Raw genomic sequence first — 19,545 nt, forward strand, 5'->3', positions numbered from 1 at the left:
TATCTGTTTATTGTTGCTCTTGTTCTTCATTTTCCTAAGAAATTGCCTCAAATTTGTCTTTCATATCATCTCTTAATTTTGCATTTATGCTATAATACTTATAAATTCCAGAGCTTTTTATTCAAGCATTCCTTTTATCTGCCCATACTACTTCTTCTTTAAAAATATGTATTATTCTGGTATTGTTTCATAGTTGCATGATTTTCTCTTATTTCTGAAGATACTAAGAATATATTAAAAAGTATTTTCCTTTTTACTTGGCTTCTGATTTCTCTGGACTGATAGTGTTTCTTGTTTTGGTTCTGTTTTTCACGTAACAGACTTTCCTCAAATGTCTTATAATCCTTGGTAATTACTCATATTTAGTGGAAGATCTTGATAACTCTGAGCTCCTGTGTCGGGTCATTAGGTTGTGTTGTTTAGTTGGAGAGGCTTCAGTGTAAGCATCTAGAGGTCATTCCTCTTAGGCTAACGAGATTCTCTAGAGAAGAGCCTTCAACTTTCCTGCCTGGAGGATGGAAGTTTTGCCAGCCTCTGGGAACCTCCTGAGGAAAGTAGGATGGGGAAAGGGGCCAAGGCTCAGAATCCAGGATGTGTATGTTCACTTGATGCCCTGCTTTCAGCATGGCACCGCTTACAACTCTGCTTGGTGCTGTATGGCCAGAAAACCTCTGTGTTTCTTGTTTGTTTGTTTTTGTTGCCCAGGCTGGAGAATGCAGTCGCACGATCCTCGGCTCACTGCAACCTCCGGCTCCTGGGTTCAAGTGATTCTCTTGCGTCAGCCTCTCAAGTAGCTGGAATTACAGACGCCTGCCACCAGGCCTGGCTAATTTTTGTATTTTTAGTAGAGACAGGATTTTGCCAAGTTGGCCAGGCTGGTCTCGAACTCCTGACCTCAAATGATCCACCCACCTCAACCTCCCAAAGTGCTCGAATTACAGGAGTGAGCCAGTGCAACTGGCCAAAACCTCTGTGTTTTACTTTCCAGAGGAAAATAACCTGCATTTGTTTGGGGTTTAGACTTTCAGTCTGCTCTATTTGAGCACCTCCCCAACCCCCGCCACCGCCCCCCACTCTCTCTCTCTCACTCACTCACTCACTCACTTATTCACACATACATTCTTTCTCTTACTTGCAGATAAATATAGCTAACTTATGAGCCTTTGAGGGATTCTGAGTAGTAAATTTCATTAGTTCTTGGCTTTCCCTATAATCAACCAAGGTTTTAGTCTTCTCAGATCTACCAAGTCTTTTACCAATTGTTTACTTTCTGCTTTCCAGAATTTAGTTTTATTGCTATTATGTGCCCTTTAATTTTTCTAGCTTGAATTATGACTTTTACAGTGTGTGTGTATGTTTGTGTGTATGTGTGTTTATTGTCATTTTAGTGGGTTCAGGGAAGGATTCAAACTACATGTGTTTAATCTGCTCTCTTTACCCAGAAGTATCATATAATTTTATACATTTGAAACACAAGAAATGTTTCTTTCAATTTTGAGCTCATGAATTAAATTAATTTAGAAAATAGATTTGAGGGCAAATTATTTGTTCTTTTCAGATGATAAAATAGAATTGGAGCCGCTGAGTTGGATAGATGAAGGCACTAATGATGAAGGAAAAATAGGTATAGAACATTGAAGAAGGTCATTTATAGCTAAGCAGCAAAAGATTGGATTTTGCTTTTCCTTCATGTTTTCTAGGAGGAAAAAAATGTTTTCCTTTCACTATTAAGAAAAACCTGATTTGGAAACTAGATAGAGGTGGTGGCCATATACATTGTGAATATAGTAAATGCCACTGAATTGTTTACTTTAAAAATGGTTAATTTTGTGTTATGTGAATTTCACTTCAGTTAAATTTTTTTTTTTTTTTTTTTGAGTCGCCCAGGCTGGAGCGCAGTGGCACGATCTTGGCTCACTGCAAGCTCCGCCTCCTGGGTTCACGCCATTGTCCTGCCTCAGCCTCCAGAGTAGCTGGGACTACAGGTGCCCACCACCACGCCTGGCTAATTTTTTGTATTTTCAGTGGAGACAGGGTTTCACCGTGTTAGCCTGGATGGTCTCGATCTCCTGAATTCGTGATCTGCCCCATCTTGGCCTCCCAAAGTGCTGGGATTACAGGCGTGAGCTACCGCACCTGGCCTTCAGTTAAAATTTTTTTTAACCTAAAAAACCCACATGAACATTTTCAAAGCTTACAGCTACATTGACATCTGGCTTTTGGGGATAACAGATAAATTGACTCCTTACATAGGTCTCCTTAAATTGTGTTTCCATTGTCTACCTAGGAGCTTTGTAGAAATTAAAAAATGCTTGCAAGCATAATTGTAGAAGATTTTTCAGAATGTTATTCATTTTGGGAAAAGAAAGAGCAAGATCTATTCCAAGGGGTGGTAAGTGAAATTGATACTTTTCTCTAGTAAAGTAAAAGGAGGTGGGTGCAGTGGCTTACTCCTGTAATCCCAGCACTTTGGGAGGCTGAGGCAGGAGGATCACTTGAGCCCAGAAGTTGGAGAACAGCCTGGGCAACATGGCAAAAACCCCATCTCTACAAAAATTAGCTGGGCATGGTAGCATGCGTCTGTAGTCCTAGCTACTAAGGAGGCTAAGGTGGGAGGATTGCTTGAGACCAGGAGGTTGAGTCTGCAGTGCCATAATTACACCACTGCACTCTAGCCTGGGTGACAGAGTAAGACCCTGTTTCTCAAAAAAGAAAAAAGAAAGAAAAGAAGGTGAAAGGAATTAACACATATTTAATGTATATACCTCCTACCATCAGAATATGTTCCAACATAATTCTTGATGCACACAAGATCTTTTGACTCTTTAATCATTCAATCTTTAATAGAAGAAAGGGAAAATCTGATGGGATGGTGGCACAGTTCCTATAAATTTATATAAATATATATTGCTAATCTCTTACATGAAAAACGTTTCTTTTTTTTTTTTGAGACTGAGTCTTGCTCTGTCGCCAGGCTGGAGTATAGTGGCCCAATCTCTCCTCACTGCATCCTCTGCCTCCTGGGTTCAAGCGATTCTCCTGCCTCAGCCTCCCAAGTAGTTGGGACTACAGGCGCGCCACCAGGCCCAGCTAATTTTTGTACTTTTTGTAGAAACGGAGTTTCACCATGTTGGCCAGGATGGTCTCAATCTCCTGAACTCATGATCCGCCCCTTCAGCCTCCCAAAGTGCTGGGATTACAGATGTAAGCCACTGTGCCCGGCCAAAGCACTGTTTCTCAAAAAGGTTTACTGGCGTCTTATCTAAAATGTGTTATTTTTTTAGTTTAGTGTGTCTTAGAGCAGGGTTCCCCAACCCCCGGGCTATGGACCACTAGCACTCCGTGGCCTGTTAGGAATTGGGCTGCACAGCAAGAGCGGGCCAGCACGCATTGTCACATGAGCTCTGCCTCCTGTCATATCAGTAGAGGCATTAGATTTGCACAGGAGCATGAACGCTATTGTCAACTGTGCATGTGAGGGATGTAGTTTGTATGCTCCTTATCAGAACCTAAGAATCACCCTGGTGATCTGAGGTGGAGCAGTTCATCCCAAAACCAACCTCCTCTCCCCATCTGAGGAAAAATTGTCTTCCATGAAACCAGTCCCTGGTGCCAAAATGGTTGGGGACTACCGTTGTAGACAGCATGTGTCCTGAAGCCATAATATCAGGGTTCAGATCCTGGCACTGACTCTTAATAGTTAAACCTGCCATGCCTCATTCTTCTCATCTGTAAAATGGACAAGATAATAGGGCTATTATGATCAATATGAATGTATACATTTAAAGATCTTTTAATGTTATCTGGTACAGAGTGCTCAATAAGTATTATCTGCTCTTTTTTCTTGCCATTTTTAAAAATTGCTACCTATAAAGCACGTCTGGAGAACTGTACATAATATATGCAATGTGAAGACTACTTCATTACCAGGATGTCTTTGTCATGGCTCCAGTGAGCACTATAGTTGCAACAGTGCCATTGGCTTCCTCTTTCTCATTACATTTGTGGTTGTAGTTAAGTGCAACCTATTTTTCCTTAGAAACAGAATGTTTTTGCTACCTTTATTTTCTAAAGAATCCTAGACTTCGTAATGCAGTGGATTTGTTTGAACAGTAAAATCAAGAAACTATAAACAGTGTTTATTTTCAACTGTCTGTATTTGGTTTAGACATAATCCCTATTATTTGTACATTTTCCCTTGGAATCAGTGAAAAGACTGGGAATGAATCTGAGCTGTAAACCTGCCATTGGAAGATGTAATTAGTCAGTCAGTGGCCACAAAGAGTATTCAATTTTTTTTAAATGCTATTTTCCTTACCAGTAAGTATTGTGTGGCTGCAAGTGATAAATGATGAGAATGCTCTCTTGCAATTACTATTTTAGTTTGTAACTGCTTAATTCCCTGCAAGATGAAGTTCTATGTTTACATGTTATGATTTTCTTTTCTTTTATTTTTTTTTTTTTGAGACAGAATCTCGATCTGTCACCCAGGCTGGAGTGCAGTGGCACCATCTCTGCTCACTGCAAGCTCCGCCTCCCGGGTTCATGCCATTCTCCTGCCTCAGCCTCCTGAGTAGCTGGGACTACAGGCGCCCACCACCAGGCCTGGCTAATTTTTTGTATTTTTAGTAGAGATGGGGTTTCACCGTGGTAGCCAGGATGGTCTCAATCTCCTGACCTCATGATCTGCCCTCCTCGGCCTCCCAAAGTGCTGGGATTACAGGCGTGAGCCACCGCGCCCGGTCTACATGTTATGATTTTCATTACTAAGCCATCTTTTAAATTTTACTTTACAGATCAACAGTACAAATTCTGAAGGTTGTAAACTTGCTGATGGTGGTGGTAAGCCATGGCAGATGATAAAGTTGCTATTTTAACGGATGATGAAGAGGAACAGAAGAGAAAGTATGTGCTTGCAGATCCCTTTAATGGTATTTCCAGGGAACCAGAACCACCTTCGAATGAAACACCTTCCTCCACAGAAACATCTGCTATTCCTGAGGAGGAAATAGACTGGATAGAGAAACATTGTGTTAAGATAAACAATGATCTTCTAATTTCCAAGGTCTTTTATTTTTTCTTTTACTCTGCCTATGGCTCTCTCTATCCCCTTTTGCCTGTGTATTACAAACAGCTGGGAATGTCTCCAAGCCAGAGTGGACTACTAGTAGGTATTCGCTACTTCATTGAATTCTGCAGTGCCCCCTTTTGGGGTGTAGTTGCAGATCGCTTTAAAAAAGGCAAAATTGTCCTCCTCTTTTCTCTTTTGTGTTGGGTTTTATTCAACTTGGGCATTGGATTTGTCAAACCTGCTACCTTGAGATGTGTACCAAAGATTCCCCCAACAGCTCATCCCACCAATGCAAGTCACCAGTTAACTATCCTGCCAACAAATTCTTCCTTTACCTCTTTCCTCACCATATCACCAAAAATGCGTGAGAAAAGAAACCTGCTTTTGGAAACAGGGCTCAATATCTCGGACACTGTTACTTTGCCAACAGCTCTAAACATGAACAGTGAACCCACTCTGCAGCCCCAGACAGATGAGATTACTAACCGTATGATGGACTTGACTTTGAACTCAAGCACAGCAACCCCTGTTGTCCCCCCAGGAAGTGTAACCAAGGAGACAACCACTGTTATTGTTACCACCACCAAATCTTTACCTTCTGACCAAGTCATGCTTGTTTATGATCAGCAAGAAGTTGAAGCTATATTCTTGGTGATCTTGGTAGTTGTCATAATAGGAGAATTTTTCAGTGCCTCTTCTGTCACAATCGTAGACACAGTGACACTCCAGTATCTGGGAAAACACAGAGATCGCTATGGGTTGCAGCGCATGTGGGGCTCCCTGGGCTGGGGCCTGGCGATGCTGTCCGTGGGCATCGGGATTGACTACACCCACATCGAAGTGCTCATCGATGGAAAGGGGTGTAAGCCCCCTGAGTACAGGAATTACCAGATCGTCTTCATCGTCTTCGGCGTTCTCATGACCATGGCCTTGATCGTTGCTACTCAGTTCCGGTTCCGGTACAACCATTTCAAAAACAATGATTCTAAAGGGAAAGAGGTGGAGATTCCGCAGGTGGAAAGGAACAACTCCACAGAGTCCTCTGAGGAGACACCAACCACCACAAGCCACTCGCAGGCCTTCAGCTTTTGGGACTTAATCAAGCTGCTGTGCAGCGTGCAGTACGGCTCAGTGCTGTTTGTGGCTTGGTTCATGGGTTTTGGATATGGCTTCGTGTTCACCTTTCTCTACTGGCATTTGGAAGACCTGAATGGAACTACAACCCTCTTTGGGGTCTGTTCAGTCCTGAGTCATGTGTCTGAGCTGACAGCATATTTTTTTAGTCACAAGCTTATTGAATTGATCGGCCACATCAGGTAAGAATATGCTTACAATTGCTGCCCCTCAGCAATTGAACTTTATCTTTTTATAAAATTTTATAGTTCCTTTTACTACATTTTAAGGTATTATAATTTGTGTTGAGGATAGGGTTGGAGTGGAAATGGGGATTTCTGTTTCTCTTCCTCCTTAAAATAGAAACAAAGGAAAGGAAGTCATGAACCTGGTTGGATTATCACAAATAAATAAAGAATGGCTTCCTCTGCTCTCCCACCCCACAGAAAAGACCTGTAGGCTACCTAGCTATGTGCTAAGAGACTCTCACAGTACATGTTTTCAGGTATAGGAACACCAGCTTAGTGAACATATTATTCCACAGAGGGTCCACCCATCCTAGGCATTTATGAAGCAGAGCTTAAATAGATAAAGTGGACTTTTTTAAAGCCTTTATTCTCAGCCACTTGCTGACATAGATAGAGCCTGAATATATGGCATCTAAAGATGTCCATTATATCTAATAAGACTGTGTTGTAACCCACCATAATCCCTAATTCCATAATACTACATGGATGAGGTTCTTAAGTATTTTTTTTGGATTATTACATGACTCCCTGCATTTTTGTCTACCATGAAGATAGGATATTTGAAAATCTTTCTTCCACCTAAAATTTCCCATGTAATTCTTTTAGTTATAAAAAAAAATCTGTAGGCTGGGCACAGTGGCTCACACCTGTTAATCCCAGCACTTTGGAAGGCCGAGGCAGGTGGATCACTTGAAGTCAGGAGTTTGAGACCAGCCTAGCCAACATGGTGAAACCCCATCTCTACTAAAAATACAAAAGTTAGCCGGGTATGGTGGCACACACCCGTAGTCCCAGCTGCTTGGGAGGCTGAGGCACAAGAATCAGTTGAACCCAGGAGGCAGAGGTTGCAGTGAGTTGAGATTGCACCACTGCACGCCAGCCTGGGCAACAGAGTGAGACTCCATCTAAAAAAAGAAAACACCCTATAAGTGCCTAGTGTTTCTTGTTGTGTACTGTTTCTTCTCACCATTAATGTATATCTTGCTCTTTAGAGATCTTTCTGCGCTGTTGGCTCTAAACGTGGAGCCAGCTCCACTTAAGCATTCTTGCCTTATAGAAAAGTACGACATGTCTGTTCCTAAAATGTGAAGTTGCTATAACTAAAAGAAAGCAACCAGATGTGTTTGTGTGTATTTAAATCTGCTATTTCTATAAGAAATTAAAGAGGAGAAATAGACAATGATAAGATTTGACAATCCTTTATTTCCCTTCTATTAACTGAAGAAAATACTTTATAATTTAAAGTTTCAACCTAGAATCAATCATTTCTTTAAGCAATTGTGAGTATTTTTTTGTTGTTGTTGGTTTAGTTTTGCTTCGGGAGGTGGTGTTCTGTTCCTTCCCTTTCTTAGATCTTGGATCCCTTTGTTGTCACTAAACAAAGTCAGGCACTGTGTGGATATTTCCTGGACCCACAGAACCCCCGAGGCACATTTTGTAAGACCATTCCGAGAAAGAGAGCCCACATAATATTAAGGACTCAGAATGTCCTATAATTTTGTCCACACTATGTTTAGATTATCTGAGCTGTTTGAATTGACCGAGATGAATCAGATGCTTCCCTTCAACTTGGGCATATAAGCAAATCTCACTGCATTTAATAATGTCTTTAAAATCACTGTTATTCATTCCCAGAAAGGTACCCAGTTAGGTCTTACCAACGAGTGGAGTTCTTAGACGTCATTATTTAATAAGTCAATAGCATGAGTTCAATACTGACTCAGTACAGAGTGTGTGTTCAGGTTCTATTTTCAAAGGAATTGTTAGGTTCTTTCCACATGCTAAGAAAAGATGGTTCTCGTCTACCTTTGCCTTTTGTCTGAGACATATGCAGCATTTTCATGATAAAATCCTAGGGGGTTTATTACTCCTTTTGGTAAGCTTAGACTTGTGTGTTTCTTGGGTAGTATTAGTTACTCATTATTTCAAAACCTACAGTTCACTTAACCTTAATTTTCTGGTTTTACGGACAAAAAGCATCTTCCTTTTCTTGTTTAATAATGTGATGGAAGAAGATGACTATTGTGGTCATATTGCTCCCAAGAGTCTGCAGGAATTCCATCAGTATGTGGTCATTTACCTCTTTTGAATTTTAATTCTGTCCATTAAAATGTATTAATTATTTTAAATGCTTTTAGAAGAGTCTAATAGCTAAAATGAGACTATGTCCACATACTCGGGTAGAATGGGTCTGTTCCTTTTGTGAGAATTTTGGGAGCTCAGTCAGGTGGTATTGGTTGTGATTTGGGGATTTACACTTTCCGCTGGAAGAATACCATTCATTAAGTAGTTGGTGAAGAGAAATGATCTCTGAATTATGAGCCTTGATGTGTTGCTTGTAGGATCACAGAAGTAGATCTCCCCATGGCCTTTTTGCATGCATGTATATTATTTCAGTACTTTGTGGTTGTCCTATTGGAAGTTTGCTTTTAGGAGTTGGCACTACCATATATTTGTGGATATTCACAAATTCTTCATCTAGAGTAATAATAAGAAAGATTCATACCAAAAAATAGTTTTTTTAAAAATAGCATGTCCAGTTTTGAACTCAGTATTTTAACAGTTTCATAGTATACAACCAGTTTTTCAGGGACTGACCTGTCAGTCTAAAAACACACACAGAGTATCGGATTTCTGATTTTGACCTTGGATTTTGTCCTTCTCTGGAAAGTGACTTTCTCGGGCAAATAGGATAATAATGCTAAATATTTCCACTTTTAAAAATAAATAAATTTCTTTTGATTCGAAATCATAAGACTTTGGAGTTTACAGCAAGTATATTTTTAGGCTATAAATGATTAACAAGATATAAGTGTATCTTAAGGTATCTTCACATTGCTTAACATTTTAGCAGCCATGAGTAGGATTGTAATCAAAATACATTGCAGTAAAACATTTGTAAATTTGTAAATCATTACTTTCCAGTGTTAGGCCATCCCCTATGTTATTTGATTTAAATGAATTTACATTTTAAGGGACACAGAAAAATCTATTCAATCAATCTGTGACTTTGCCCTGGAATTTTTATACTCAAAGTCAGTTTTGCCATGCAAATATTATCCAGAGGGGGGTTACATTACCTATTATTAGCCATCAGTTACTGCTCAGTGTTAGCTAAATATACAAATGAACTAGCCAGTCAGTTTGGGAAAGAAGAAAATACCTGATGCAGCTAGTAAGAGGAGGAACACCAGGCTTTCTTGATGGGACGCTGCAGGATGAACCAGAACAGATAGCAAGATGCTGGGCTTCAGCACAGCCAAGGACACATGGGAGGTAGCACATGATAGTCTTGTCATTGGAGGAATAACAGTAAGTATTATAAGAGGGAAGAAACTCTGCAGCTGGGTGTTCAGTGTGAGCTGGCCACTGAAGGGTTTACGGAAGATCATGCCTACTTTTTTTTTTTTTTCCTCATCATCTTCCTTATTTCTACCCGCCTCATTGTGCCATCTTTGCTGATCTTAGACCCACAGGCTCTCAGGTCCTCTCCTTGCCCCATATGAACGGGTGCTGATTTCTGTCGGCTGTGTTTTCCAGGGTCTGTTCTCATGTCTTCTACCTGGGTTCAGCTAATGTATTGGTTCTCAACTCGCCAAGAGAGCTTTTAAAGCTCCTAATGCCCAGGCTGCACCCAGACCCATTACATCAGTCTTCTAGAGGTGTACCCAGGCATTCAACGTTTTTACAGCTTCCTACTTGATTCTAGTGTGTGCAGCTAAGGTTGAGAACCACCAGGCTAATGAGAGGCATAGGTAAGGGGAGGATTACAGGAAAGGAGGCAGGGGAAAAAGCAGGGCATTTTACTTCTCTCTTTCCAGCTCATGCAGCATGTTTGTGTAAGATTCGGAGATGGTTCCCTCTAGTCCTCTCTCTGGCATCTGGTAGTTTACTCATGTGCATGTGCTGGTCAGTACTCAGCTGAAGACTCGAGGGGAAGCTACAGATCTCTACAGCTCTCTCTCTCTGTAGCTTTCTCCACTTGGGTACTCTGTCCTGCTTCCCAGACTCTCAGCCTTGTCTCCTGTGCTCTGGAAACCTCTGTGAGCTGCTGCATCTCACCCATGCTCCACCCACTGTGGGTGACCCTGAGCTCCAACAACATTCTCTCCTCTCTTTATTCTTCTGCCCGAGGCCATGGAGAGGCTGCCTGTGGTTCTCATCACAGTGCTCTGGCTTCCCAGCTCTTCTGTCACCTACCTAACCAAGTCCCTGAATTAAGTCAGATTGCTGCCTGCCTCTGATGAGATGCTGACTCATACACCACTCTTCACTACTTACAAAGATCCCTGATGGCAATTGGTACTGTGAAGAAACAGAATAGAAATAGAATAACTCAATTATTGATTGAAAAGCAAAAAGATGGTGGACCTTAAATAACATTTCCCCCATTCTGATTCCTTAAGGGAGGATTAATTCTTCTTTAAAAATGGTTTTTACCACAATAAAAATGTTTTAAAAGACGACTTAATTCTCATAGTAATTTTGGAATTATGAATTCTACATGCTCTAGAGGACCAAGTATTACTCTATGTTACTTAAAAATCAAAATCCTAGACATTTGTTCAATTTAGTTGAACAGTTATTTAGGCCCGAAGAACCCCAGATTAGTAAGATGCAGGGGCTGAATACTAAAGGGAAAGGTGTTGGAAAAAACAGGAGAGATTGAGGCCAGATGGATGCTGGGATCAGTAACCTGAGTTTCATCTGGAGGCAGTAGGGAGCCATAGCAAGGTTCAAAGCAGGGAGGACCGTAGATTTTCATATGTCCCTCTCTGCTTTGAACCTTGCTATGGAGGGTAACTTTGAAGCCAGGAGCCCACTGAAAAGGTTCTTAAAATAGTCCAAGTAAGAGATGGTACAGGCCTGAACTGCAGCAGTAGCAAAAGAAATTGAGGGAAGGGATAGATCTGGGAGGTAAAATTGACAGATTTGGATGTGGAAGTGAGGTAGAGACCCCCACATTTCCATCTTGGTATGGTAATTCCAAAAATCTAATAGGAAATTCAGAAAGGAGATGTAGAATGGGGTGGGGGTGTGATTGGTTTGAAGTTGAAACATCAAGATGGGGATGTATCATAAGCCCGAAGCTTACGGGAGAGGTAAGGACAGGGGATGCAGATTTGCAGCAGTGAAAATCGTGAATGTGGATAAGATCAACAGGGAAATCTTGTGGTCTAAGAAGCGAAATGGGCTGAGGAAAATGAATTATAATTGTCTCCAAGATAGTATTTCAAGTTTCTGATTTATTGAAATGTTGGTCTGTGCTTTATTGCTTAAAGTAAGTATTCTTATGCTTGAGAATATTTTGTGTTATATGGAATCGTGTCAAACTGTAACCTGTTTCCATATATTGCTTCAGCAGCAATGGACTTTCTGAGCACCCCCCAATACCATCACCTGAGCCAGGCACCCTCTGTGGGTGTTCCTAGGTGGGCCTAAGACATAAGCAAGGGAGAGAAAAAATAAAAGGAACAGGACTTTAAGGATTGCATGGTGGTTACTGGCAGAGGCTGAGTCAGATTGCCTGGCTCTGCAACTTGGAACCATATGGCCTTGGACAAGTTACAGAACTTTTTGCATCTCTGTTTTATTATCTGTAAATAAGGATATTATTAGTACCTGCTTCTTAGGGTTTTTTATGAAGACTAGATGAGATAAAACATGGCAGTTGCTTCAACAGTGATAAGCATATATTAGGAGTTCAGCTTATTTTACTTTTTTTCTGTCAATCTGATATATTATGCAGTTTATAACTACAAGACCCACTGAATCTGATAAAAATACAAGTTGACAGTACAGTATCAGAAGTATACAGATGATTAAACCTGCAAAGTCAAGATGTTTGTGATTTTCAAAATAATTAACATTCCCCCTTAAACATATCTTAAATTGAAATTTTTCTCCCCAAATTTGTGATGACCATAGATTTTCAAATGAAATGGAGTTATATCAAATTGGAAGTGCACTCCTGATACAGCCTTTACATAATAGAATGTTTTGTTCTTATAAACAAAGGTTGTTTTCTTAAAGATTAGTCTAGTCTAGGTGTGGCTCATGCCTATAATCCCAGCACTTTGGGAGGCTGAGGCAGGAGGATGTCTCGAGCCCAGGAGTTCAAGATCAGCATGGGCAACATGGTGAGACCTTGTCTCTACAAAAAATAACATTAACTGGGCATGGTGGCACACGCCTTTAGTCCCAGCTACTTGGGAGGCTGAGGTGGGAGGATCTTTTGAGCCCAAAAGGAAGTCAAGGCTGCAGTGAGCTGTGATCACACCACTGCACTCCAGCCTGGGTGACAGAGCAAGACCCTGTTTCAAAAAAGAAAAGGAGAAAAAAATGACTAGTCTAATTAAGTTAATCAGTACTAGAAAATGAAGTACTTTTATCCTTTCAATTGTGTAGGGTATGTATAAAAAAAAAACTGTTGATTTGATGTCATCTGGCTAGTTAATGAAATAAAAGGTAATAACTTTTCTTAGCACTGGTGAAATGAGACCTGTTTGGCCTGTGTTTTCTCTGCCAGAGCAGTACATGTAATTGACTGTGGCTTTGAGCCCAGTGTATGAGTATTCTTGGTCATGGCCCAGTTTTTCAGAGGTAGGAAGATTCCATGTGGAAGCCTGCCAGCCGACTTACAGGCATTGTAGAATATAGTTTAGACACAACATCAGTTCTACTGTAATATCAGTGTCAGATTTTAAAATGTGAAATAAATGAGTGCTCTGTAGCAGTGGAATGGGAGTTTACTCACAAGGTGCGAGGAAGGTAGATTGCAGATGTAAAGTGGCTGTGTGTTCTTTTCTTTTTAGTGTAGGGGAGATTTTATGGTTCTGTTGAAGTCATCATTCTCCTCAACTCAGTTTTGTGTTTTTTGTTTGTGTTTTTCATTTAGTATATAAAAACCATGGTAAAGCACAAAGGAAAACAAACATAAGGCCACACTGTAACTCCTGATATTGGATAATCAGCTCAACACATCTACAGGGGTTAGAATTTACATCATCTTGTGTAACTTTATGGTTACAATTTTGAAAGTGAGTATTAGGGTGCTAAAACCATCCTCCATTCATTCAAAAGCAAGTGTTTCATAAAGATAATGTTTTGTGTCCTATTTTAAATTCTAATTATTTTATACAAAATCATAGTAAAAAGAAGTGATGTTAATCTTTTTCCTTGTTTTTGCACTATGTATCTTGGTAAATTAACTCTAGCATACTGGGTAACAGATTTAGAGATAGTATAGTCCAGGCCCCTTATTTTACAGCTCGCCTGAGGATACAAGCCTGAAGTCTTGCACCCTTCAGAGTAGGCCTTGGTGTTAAGTGAGGCCCTTTGAGTTGAACTGGCCTGGCTTCCATCCTGCTTGTGCTCCTTATTTAACTGGATGATCTTGGGCCTGCTGTGTGAGCTGAGTCTCAGTTTTATTCATATGTAAATCTGGAGATACTTATCTCATATTAGAGAATTACAGGAGAACTGATGCAAAGCACTTAGAATGGAGTCAGGCAGATAGCAAAGATGCAGGAAGCAGTCGGAGATGCTGTCATTGTTAACTCTCAGTGGTGGGGGTATTCGGTGGCATTTGAGTGTTCCATTTAACTCATCAGAGTATTTAAGAAAATGTAGAATCTAGCTCCTTCACATGCTAAAAGTAGGTCTTAAATATGTTCTGTCTCCTTTTCCAGAGTACCTCTCTTTTTAAAAAGCCCCAAATCACAAAAACAAAACACTATACCGTTTAAAGAGTATGAATTTTTTTTTTCTGACTCTGCCAGCCTTTCTCAGTGAGCGCTCCTCAGAAACACAAAACATACAGAATGACTTGAGTGACCATTTCTTCAATTCTCCCAAGGATGGCATAAAACTACTACCATTCGGATGCATAAAAGAGAGAATAATTTATTTCATATGATGGGGGTTTTAGAACATAAGGTCTTATTCCTCTCCTGATACCTTGGTTTAAAAATTTCATTTGCAGAGTCAGTTGGATTTTTTTTAAAAAAGTTAAATGCTTCTCTTTTCATTAGAATACTTACTTTGAAATCAGATTCATAATGTGGTAATATGGAAAGAGTAATGCTTCCTGTAATTGACTAATGGACAAAGACAAGGTCATTTTTTTCCCTTTATCTTTAAGCTCTAAGGATTACAGAACTGAGATTTAAAAACAGTTTTGTTTTTTATCAGGATAGGTGATTTGCCAAAGGAGATATAGACTGTATTAAACTCTGGTACGAGGGAAAAAAATACATTATCCTGCCACCTCCTTGATCAATCAAATGGCATGAATTTTAATATTTAAAAAATGTCTTTGTGAATTAAGTTTAAAAAATCCTACCCAAACAACAGCACTCTCCAAAAGCGAATGATTTTGCCACCATCAAATGATCTTCAGGATCCTCCCCTGTCTTGTGATGAGGTTTAGTTTCCTAAGACCAAAATGAGATTAAGCCTTGTTGAACTCATCTGAGTTTTAATAATCACAGAATTATTACAAACTCTGAAAGAGTTTGAGATTATAAGAGTATACTATTTTAGCAACATAAAAGCCAGGTGGATGGATGCAGGGTGTATCCAAGGCTGCACAGTTTGGGAAGTTCCCCCAGATCTCTTGACTGCCTGCCAGTGTTCTGTCTGACGGAAAGGCGTAAGCACTTTACTCTGCTAAATCCTATAGTTCCAACTGCTATAGCTCCCTAGCTTTTTGAAAAATAAACCCAACTGAAAAGTAGTTTAAAGTGGGAGAGCTATGTATTGGCATTAAAATCTGCCTAATAACGCACTGGGATCTGAGTTGGAAAAAAATTATCTGGCAATGTCATGAAGTTTTTAAAATTTGGGGATCAGGGAGAGGGAGGAACTAGGAAGGCATATTCCATTTATGAAGAAGCTAATGAAACATGGACTATGAACTAGAAATTCTCTATCCAAGAGATAGGGAATCTACAGTAGCTAGACATTTGTGGATATTCATTCTGGGTCTGCTCAACCCAAAACCACGTGCTGGTGGGAATACAAGAGATGAATACTTGGTTCTGGTCTCCTTGGCGTTTATACCCTGGCTTTAAAGCTGAGCTTAAATGTCAACCACCTTCAGAGCCATCTAAGACTGTACTGATTCTATTTTAGAACAGACCCAATTTCAGGAGTGAGGGACTTAGGGATTCTGAGGATCTCTCCCAGTGCACTGTTCTGAAAATATGGTAGGCCTGGGCCAGCTGCTGGGACAGGTCACAAGCCATCACCACAAACATTTATCCAGAGAGTTCATGTTTAGCACAGTCCTAAATGTTTCAGAGGAAGCTAAACATATGCAGTCTCTCTCTGATTCATAGGCACAGTAAAAAAATAACTTGAAAGGATGTCTTGACGCACAAAATATAAAAATATTAGCGCACTCAGGGTGTCTGAGATGGAATTATTTTAACACGGTATTAGAGAATAGATCTAATTAGAGCTTTTCTAGTCAGAGAACACAAAGTTAGTGATTTCAATTTTGTTTTGTTTTGTTTTGCTTTTAGCCAAAAGGACAGTTGGCAATGTTCTGTTAGACATGAGTGATTGGGCGAGACTATGAGGATAGGTCTGTGCGAGTTCATCACCATTGGATTTCATTTTTCATTTTGTGCCAACTAGAGAGCTTTGGATTTGTTAAAATATGAGCATTTACGGATTATTCCTGTACTGCTAAGTCCTCTACTAATATATGGAGGACGCATAGGCCCTATCTTATACATATAGTCTGTGTCATAGCACATATAAAATAACCTACCTAGTGATATAAAGAAGCCACATTAAAAATTAAATTGCTTATATACTTCTTAGTGCCATGTTTTAGGCATTATAAGCTACTATCTTTATAATAGCTGGCATATGAAAATTATAATTGCAGCTATTATTTATATGTGGGTAGATTTCTATTTTCCTATTCCTTTCACATTTTACCTCCAAAGACATTGATATGAGTTGGAAAAGCCCCTTAGAGTTATTTCAAATATAGGTTCTCATAATTACATTGTAAGCTATGAAGTCTCAAGAATAGAAGAATTTGTGATCAGAAATTGAAAGGGAATCATTTTTTTTTATCGTCCCTTGAACATCTTTGCGAAGAAATATCTTACCATGTAATATAGCTACCAGGCTGACTTATTAATAACAGCATTACTTATAATTGAGCTATTCATAGTTAAGAAGAAAAGGCCATTGTTGCAAGGTAGTATAAATGGATCCAGGGCTTTTAGTTACTGGCATCACATGGTTTTCTTTCTCTTCCACCTTCAGTGGCTGGGTTGATTGAGGCACTTGCTGAGTTAAAGAGAGCAGGACAAACATCATATGTAGCAGACTTTTTTGTGATTGCAGACCGCCCTTAGACTGCCACCATCTAACAGGCTGAGGTGATGGTCAAGGTGTGTGGCAGACAAGAGTAAAGATGGTTCCTGCAAATTCCATTACCTAGACAACCACTGTGGAGACCAATTTAGCGGTCTATGTTCAGCCTCAAGCTAGATATTCCCTGTGGCCTAAAAATTACATTTTTTAGGTAAATACCTCCCTAGAGAAACTCATATACATGCAGAAAGATGTGTACAAGGATGCTTACTAGCTTACTGTGGCTTTCTTACAGTGAAAAAAAGTCTAGCCATCAATTGAGGAATGGATACATTCAATATAGTATAGTCATAAGGTGAAATGTTAATGCAGGGGTTAACAGAAATAGACTAGATCAATATGCCAACATGGAAAGCTCTCAAAACTACGATGTTGACTGGGGAAAAAAAGCAGGTTTCAAAATAATACACAGTTTGGTACAGTTATACAAATGTTAACGATACATTTGAAAAGTTTAGCATATTTTCATGGAGAGATATATATATCCAAATTTACATGTATATATATATACATATAATATGTATATATATACATATATATAAATATATATATATACATATAAATATATATATACATGTAAATTTGGAGAGGACTAATACCCTCTAAACTCACAGTAGCCCTAGCTTTCTGGATAGGACAAAAAGAGAAAGGGACTTGGATGGGGAAGAAAGGGGACCTCTACATTATCTGTAATATTTTTTTCTTTAAGGAAATATGGCAAAATATTCATAATTTTCCATTCTTGGTGCTAGACAGTCTCTACTTTTTTGGGGGTATTTTCTACTGGAAAATAGTTTGAAGTCCATGTCTCCTTACAGTGGATCAATATAATCATCCTCCTGTAGAAGAGCCAAATGTGTGTATGTGTATATGCATCTGCATGTGTGTGCATAGTTATAGCTGTATATGTTTTAAAGAAACATTTATCCAAATATGTCAGGTAAACATTGAGATTTTCTGTCCCTAATATGCATATTGTCTGTCTATATTTTGCCCTAAATGGCATAAATGATTACAGGTCTACTTTGTATAACAACCATGGCTTCAAGTCTTATTTTCTTCTCTTTAAAATGAGATCAGGTGCAAATGCATAGTATGTTGTTAAGAATTAGCCAGGAGCAGTGGCTCACGCCTGTAATCCCAGCACTTTGGCAGGCTGAGGCAGGTGGATCACCTGAGGTCAGGAGTTTAAGACCAGCCTGGTCAACATGGTGAAACCTCGTCTCTACTAAAAATACAAAAATTAGCTGGGCAGGGTGGTGGATGCTTGGAGTCCCAGCTACTCGGGAGGCTGAGGCAGGAGAATCGCTTGAACCCGGGAGATGGAGTTTGCAGTGAGGCAAGATGGAGGCACTGTACACCCGCCTGGGTGACACAGCAAGACTTCGTCTCAAAAAAAAAAAAAAAAAAAATCAAACTGTGCCCAATAACTCTGATTTGAATAGTCATTATAACATTTCTTTATAGAAAAAGAAATCAAGATACCAAAAAGCCAAGTGATGTCCCAAAGGTCATAAAGTTTATTACTGGCAGTAAGTGCATCTATGAGTGTTTATACCAGCTGTTTAATTATCTTGAGTAATAGAGTGTCAGTTTACTGCCTTTTTATTGCGCAAGTCAAATGTCTTAACTAATTTGGCTAATTATGTTTCTACATACACATGGAAATATTTGGTAGACTGCAATTATATAATTTTGAAGGATACTTTGGAAGAGTGGATAAGAAAATACATTTTCTCAGAAGCTTAGTTCATAGCATACCTCTCCGAAGCCTTTCCAACTTGAAGAAGTAGCAATTCCATTCTTATTTCTGAAATACTGAGCAATTCTTCCTTACCTTTTTTCTGCTGAAAACATCTTTAAATAGTAGTCTATAGACAAATAGTAACTTGCTAGCTTTTTCTTTTTCTCTTTCTCCTTTTTTTTTTTTTTTTTTTTTTTGAGACAGGGGTCTCAGTCTGTCTCCCAGACTGGAGTGCAGTGACGCAATCTCAGTTCACTGCAGCTTTGACTCCTTGGGTTCAGATGATTCCCCCACCCCAGCCTCCCGAGTAGCTTGGACTACAGGCATGTGCCACCATGCCCAGCTAAGTTTTATATTTTTTGTAGAGACAAGGTTTTGCTGTGTTGGCCAGGCTGGTCTTAAACTCCTAAGCTCAAGTGATCTGCCTCAGTCTCCCAAAGTGCTGGGTTTATAGGCAATGAGCCATTGTGCCCAGCCACTGATTTTTTCTTTCCTTTAAAAAGTTAACATATGGATTGAAGCTCTGACATTATCGAAAAGAAGAATAAACTTTCAGTTACATTTGTCCAGGTGTACTATACCTTTGGACCATCTCCTGTCCATTGTGGTTGCTGAGTACAGTGAGGAATTCTCAGTGATTCAGTGATGCAGTGTTGGCCAATGGTCCTTGGTTATAACCATTGACTAGGCATTTCATTCCATTAAGGAGAATGAGAAGAGAGCAAGTTGGTCTAGGCTTGACTGCAGTCATCGTCCTAAGCCCTGGTAGGATCGTTGAGTAGTGTAGTAGTTATCCTGTTTTCTTTTTTCCTTCTTTTTGCCAATTTGCCTATAAAAAGTGTATGTGTGTGTATATGTACATGTGTGCATTTGACCTAGATTCAAATTCCACACTTAGTGCATGTCTAACCTTGGATAAGTCAGTAATTTTAGCTTTGTTAAGCCTCAGGTTCCACATTTGTAAAACGGGG

General features: G+C 39.6%; 2 protein-coding genes across 4 annotated transcripts in view; one reads left to right on the forward strand and one right to left on the reverse strand.

The window, feature by feature from the left end:
* Positions 1-19,545, forward strand: part of LOC105468211 (major facilitator superfamily domain containing 6) — an 87,318-nt gene that overhangs the window by 23,219 nt on the left and 44,554 nt on the right. For all 3 annotated transcript variants that reach the window (XM_011718272.3, XM_011718269.3, XM_011718270.3), the window contains exon 2: positions 4,797-6,387. In XM_011718272.3, the coding sequence (XP_011716574.2) occupies positions 4,850-6,387 (1,538 nt within the window). In that variant the 5' untranslated portion in view covers positions 4,797-4,849. The remainder of the gene's footprint in view (positions 1-4,796; positions 6,388-19,545) is intronic.
* LOC105468212 (nuclear envelope integral membrane protein 2) overlaps positions 14,341-19,545 on the reverse strand; it is an 81,768-nt gene continuing 76,563 nt past the window's right edge. Inside the window, exon 9 of the mRNA XM_071073099.1 lies at positions 14,341-14,867. Within this exon, the coding sequence (XP_070929200.1) occupies positions 14,819-14,867 (49 nt within the window). The 3' untranslated portion in view covers positions 14,341-14,818. The remainder of the gene's footprint in view (positions 14,868-19,545) is intronic.

Source organism: Macaca nemestrina, chromosome 11 (genome assembly GCF_043159975.1).
Source record: "Macaca nemestrina isolate mMacNem1 chromosome 11, mMacNem.hap1, whole genome shotgun sequence".
In the NCBI taxonomy this organism is placed as follows: Eukaryota; Metazoa; Chordata; class Mammalia; order Primates; family Cercopithecidae; genus Macaca; species Macaca nemestrina.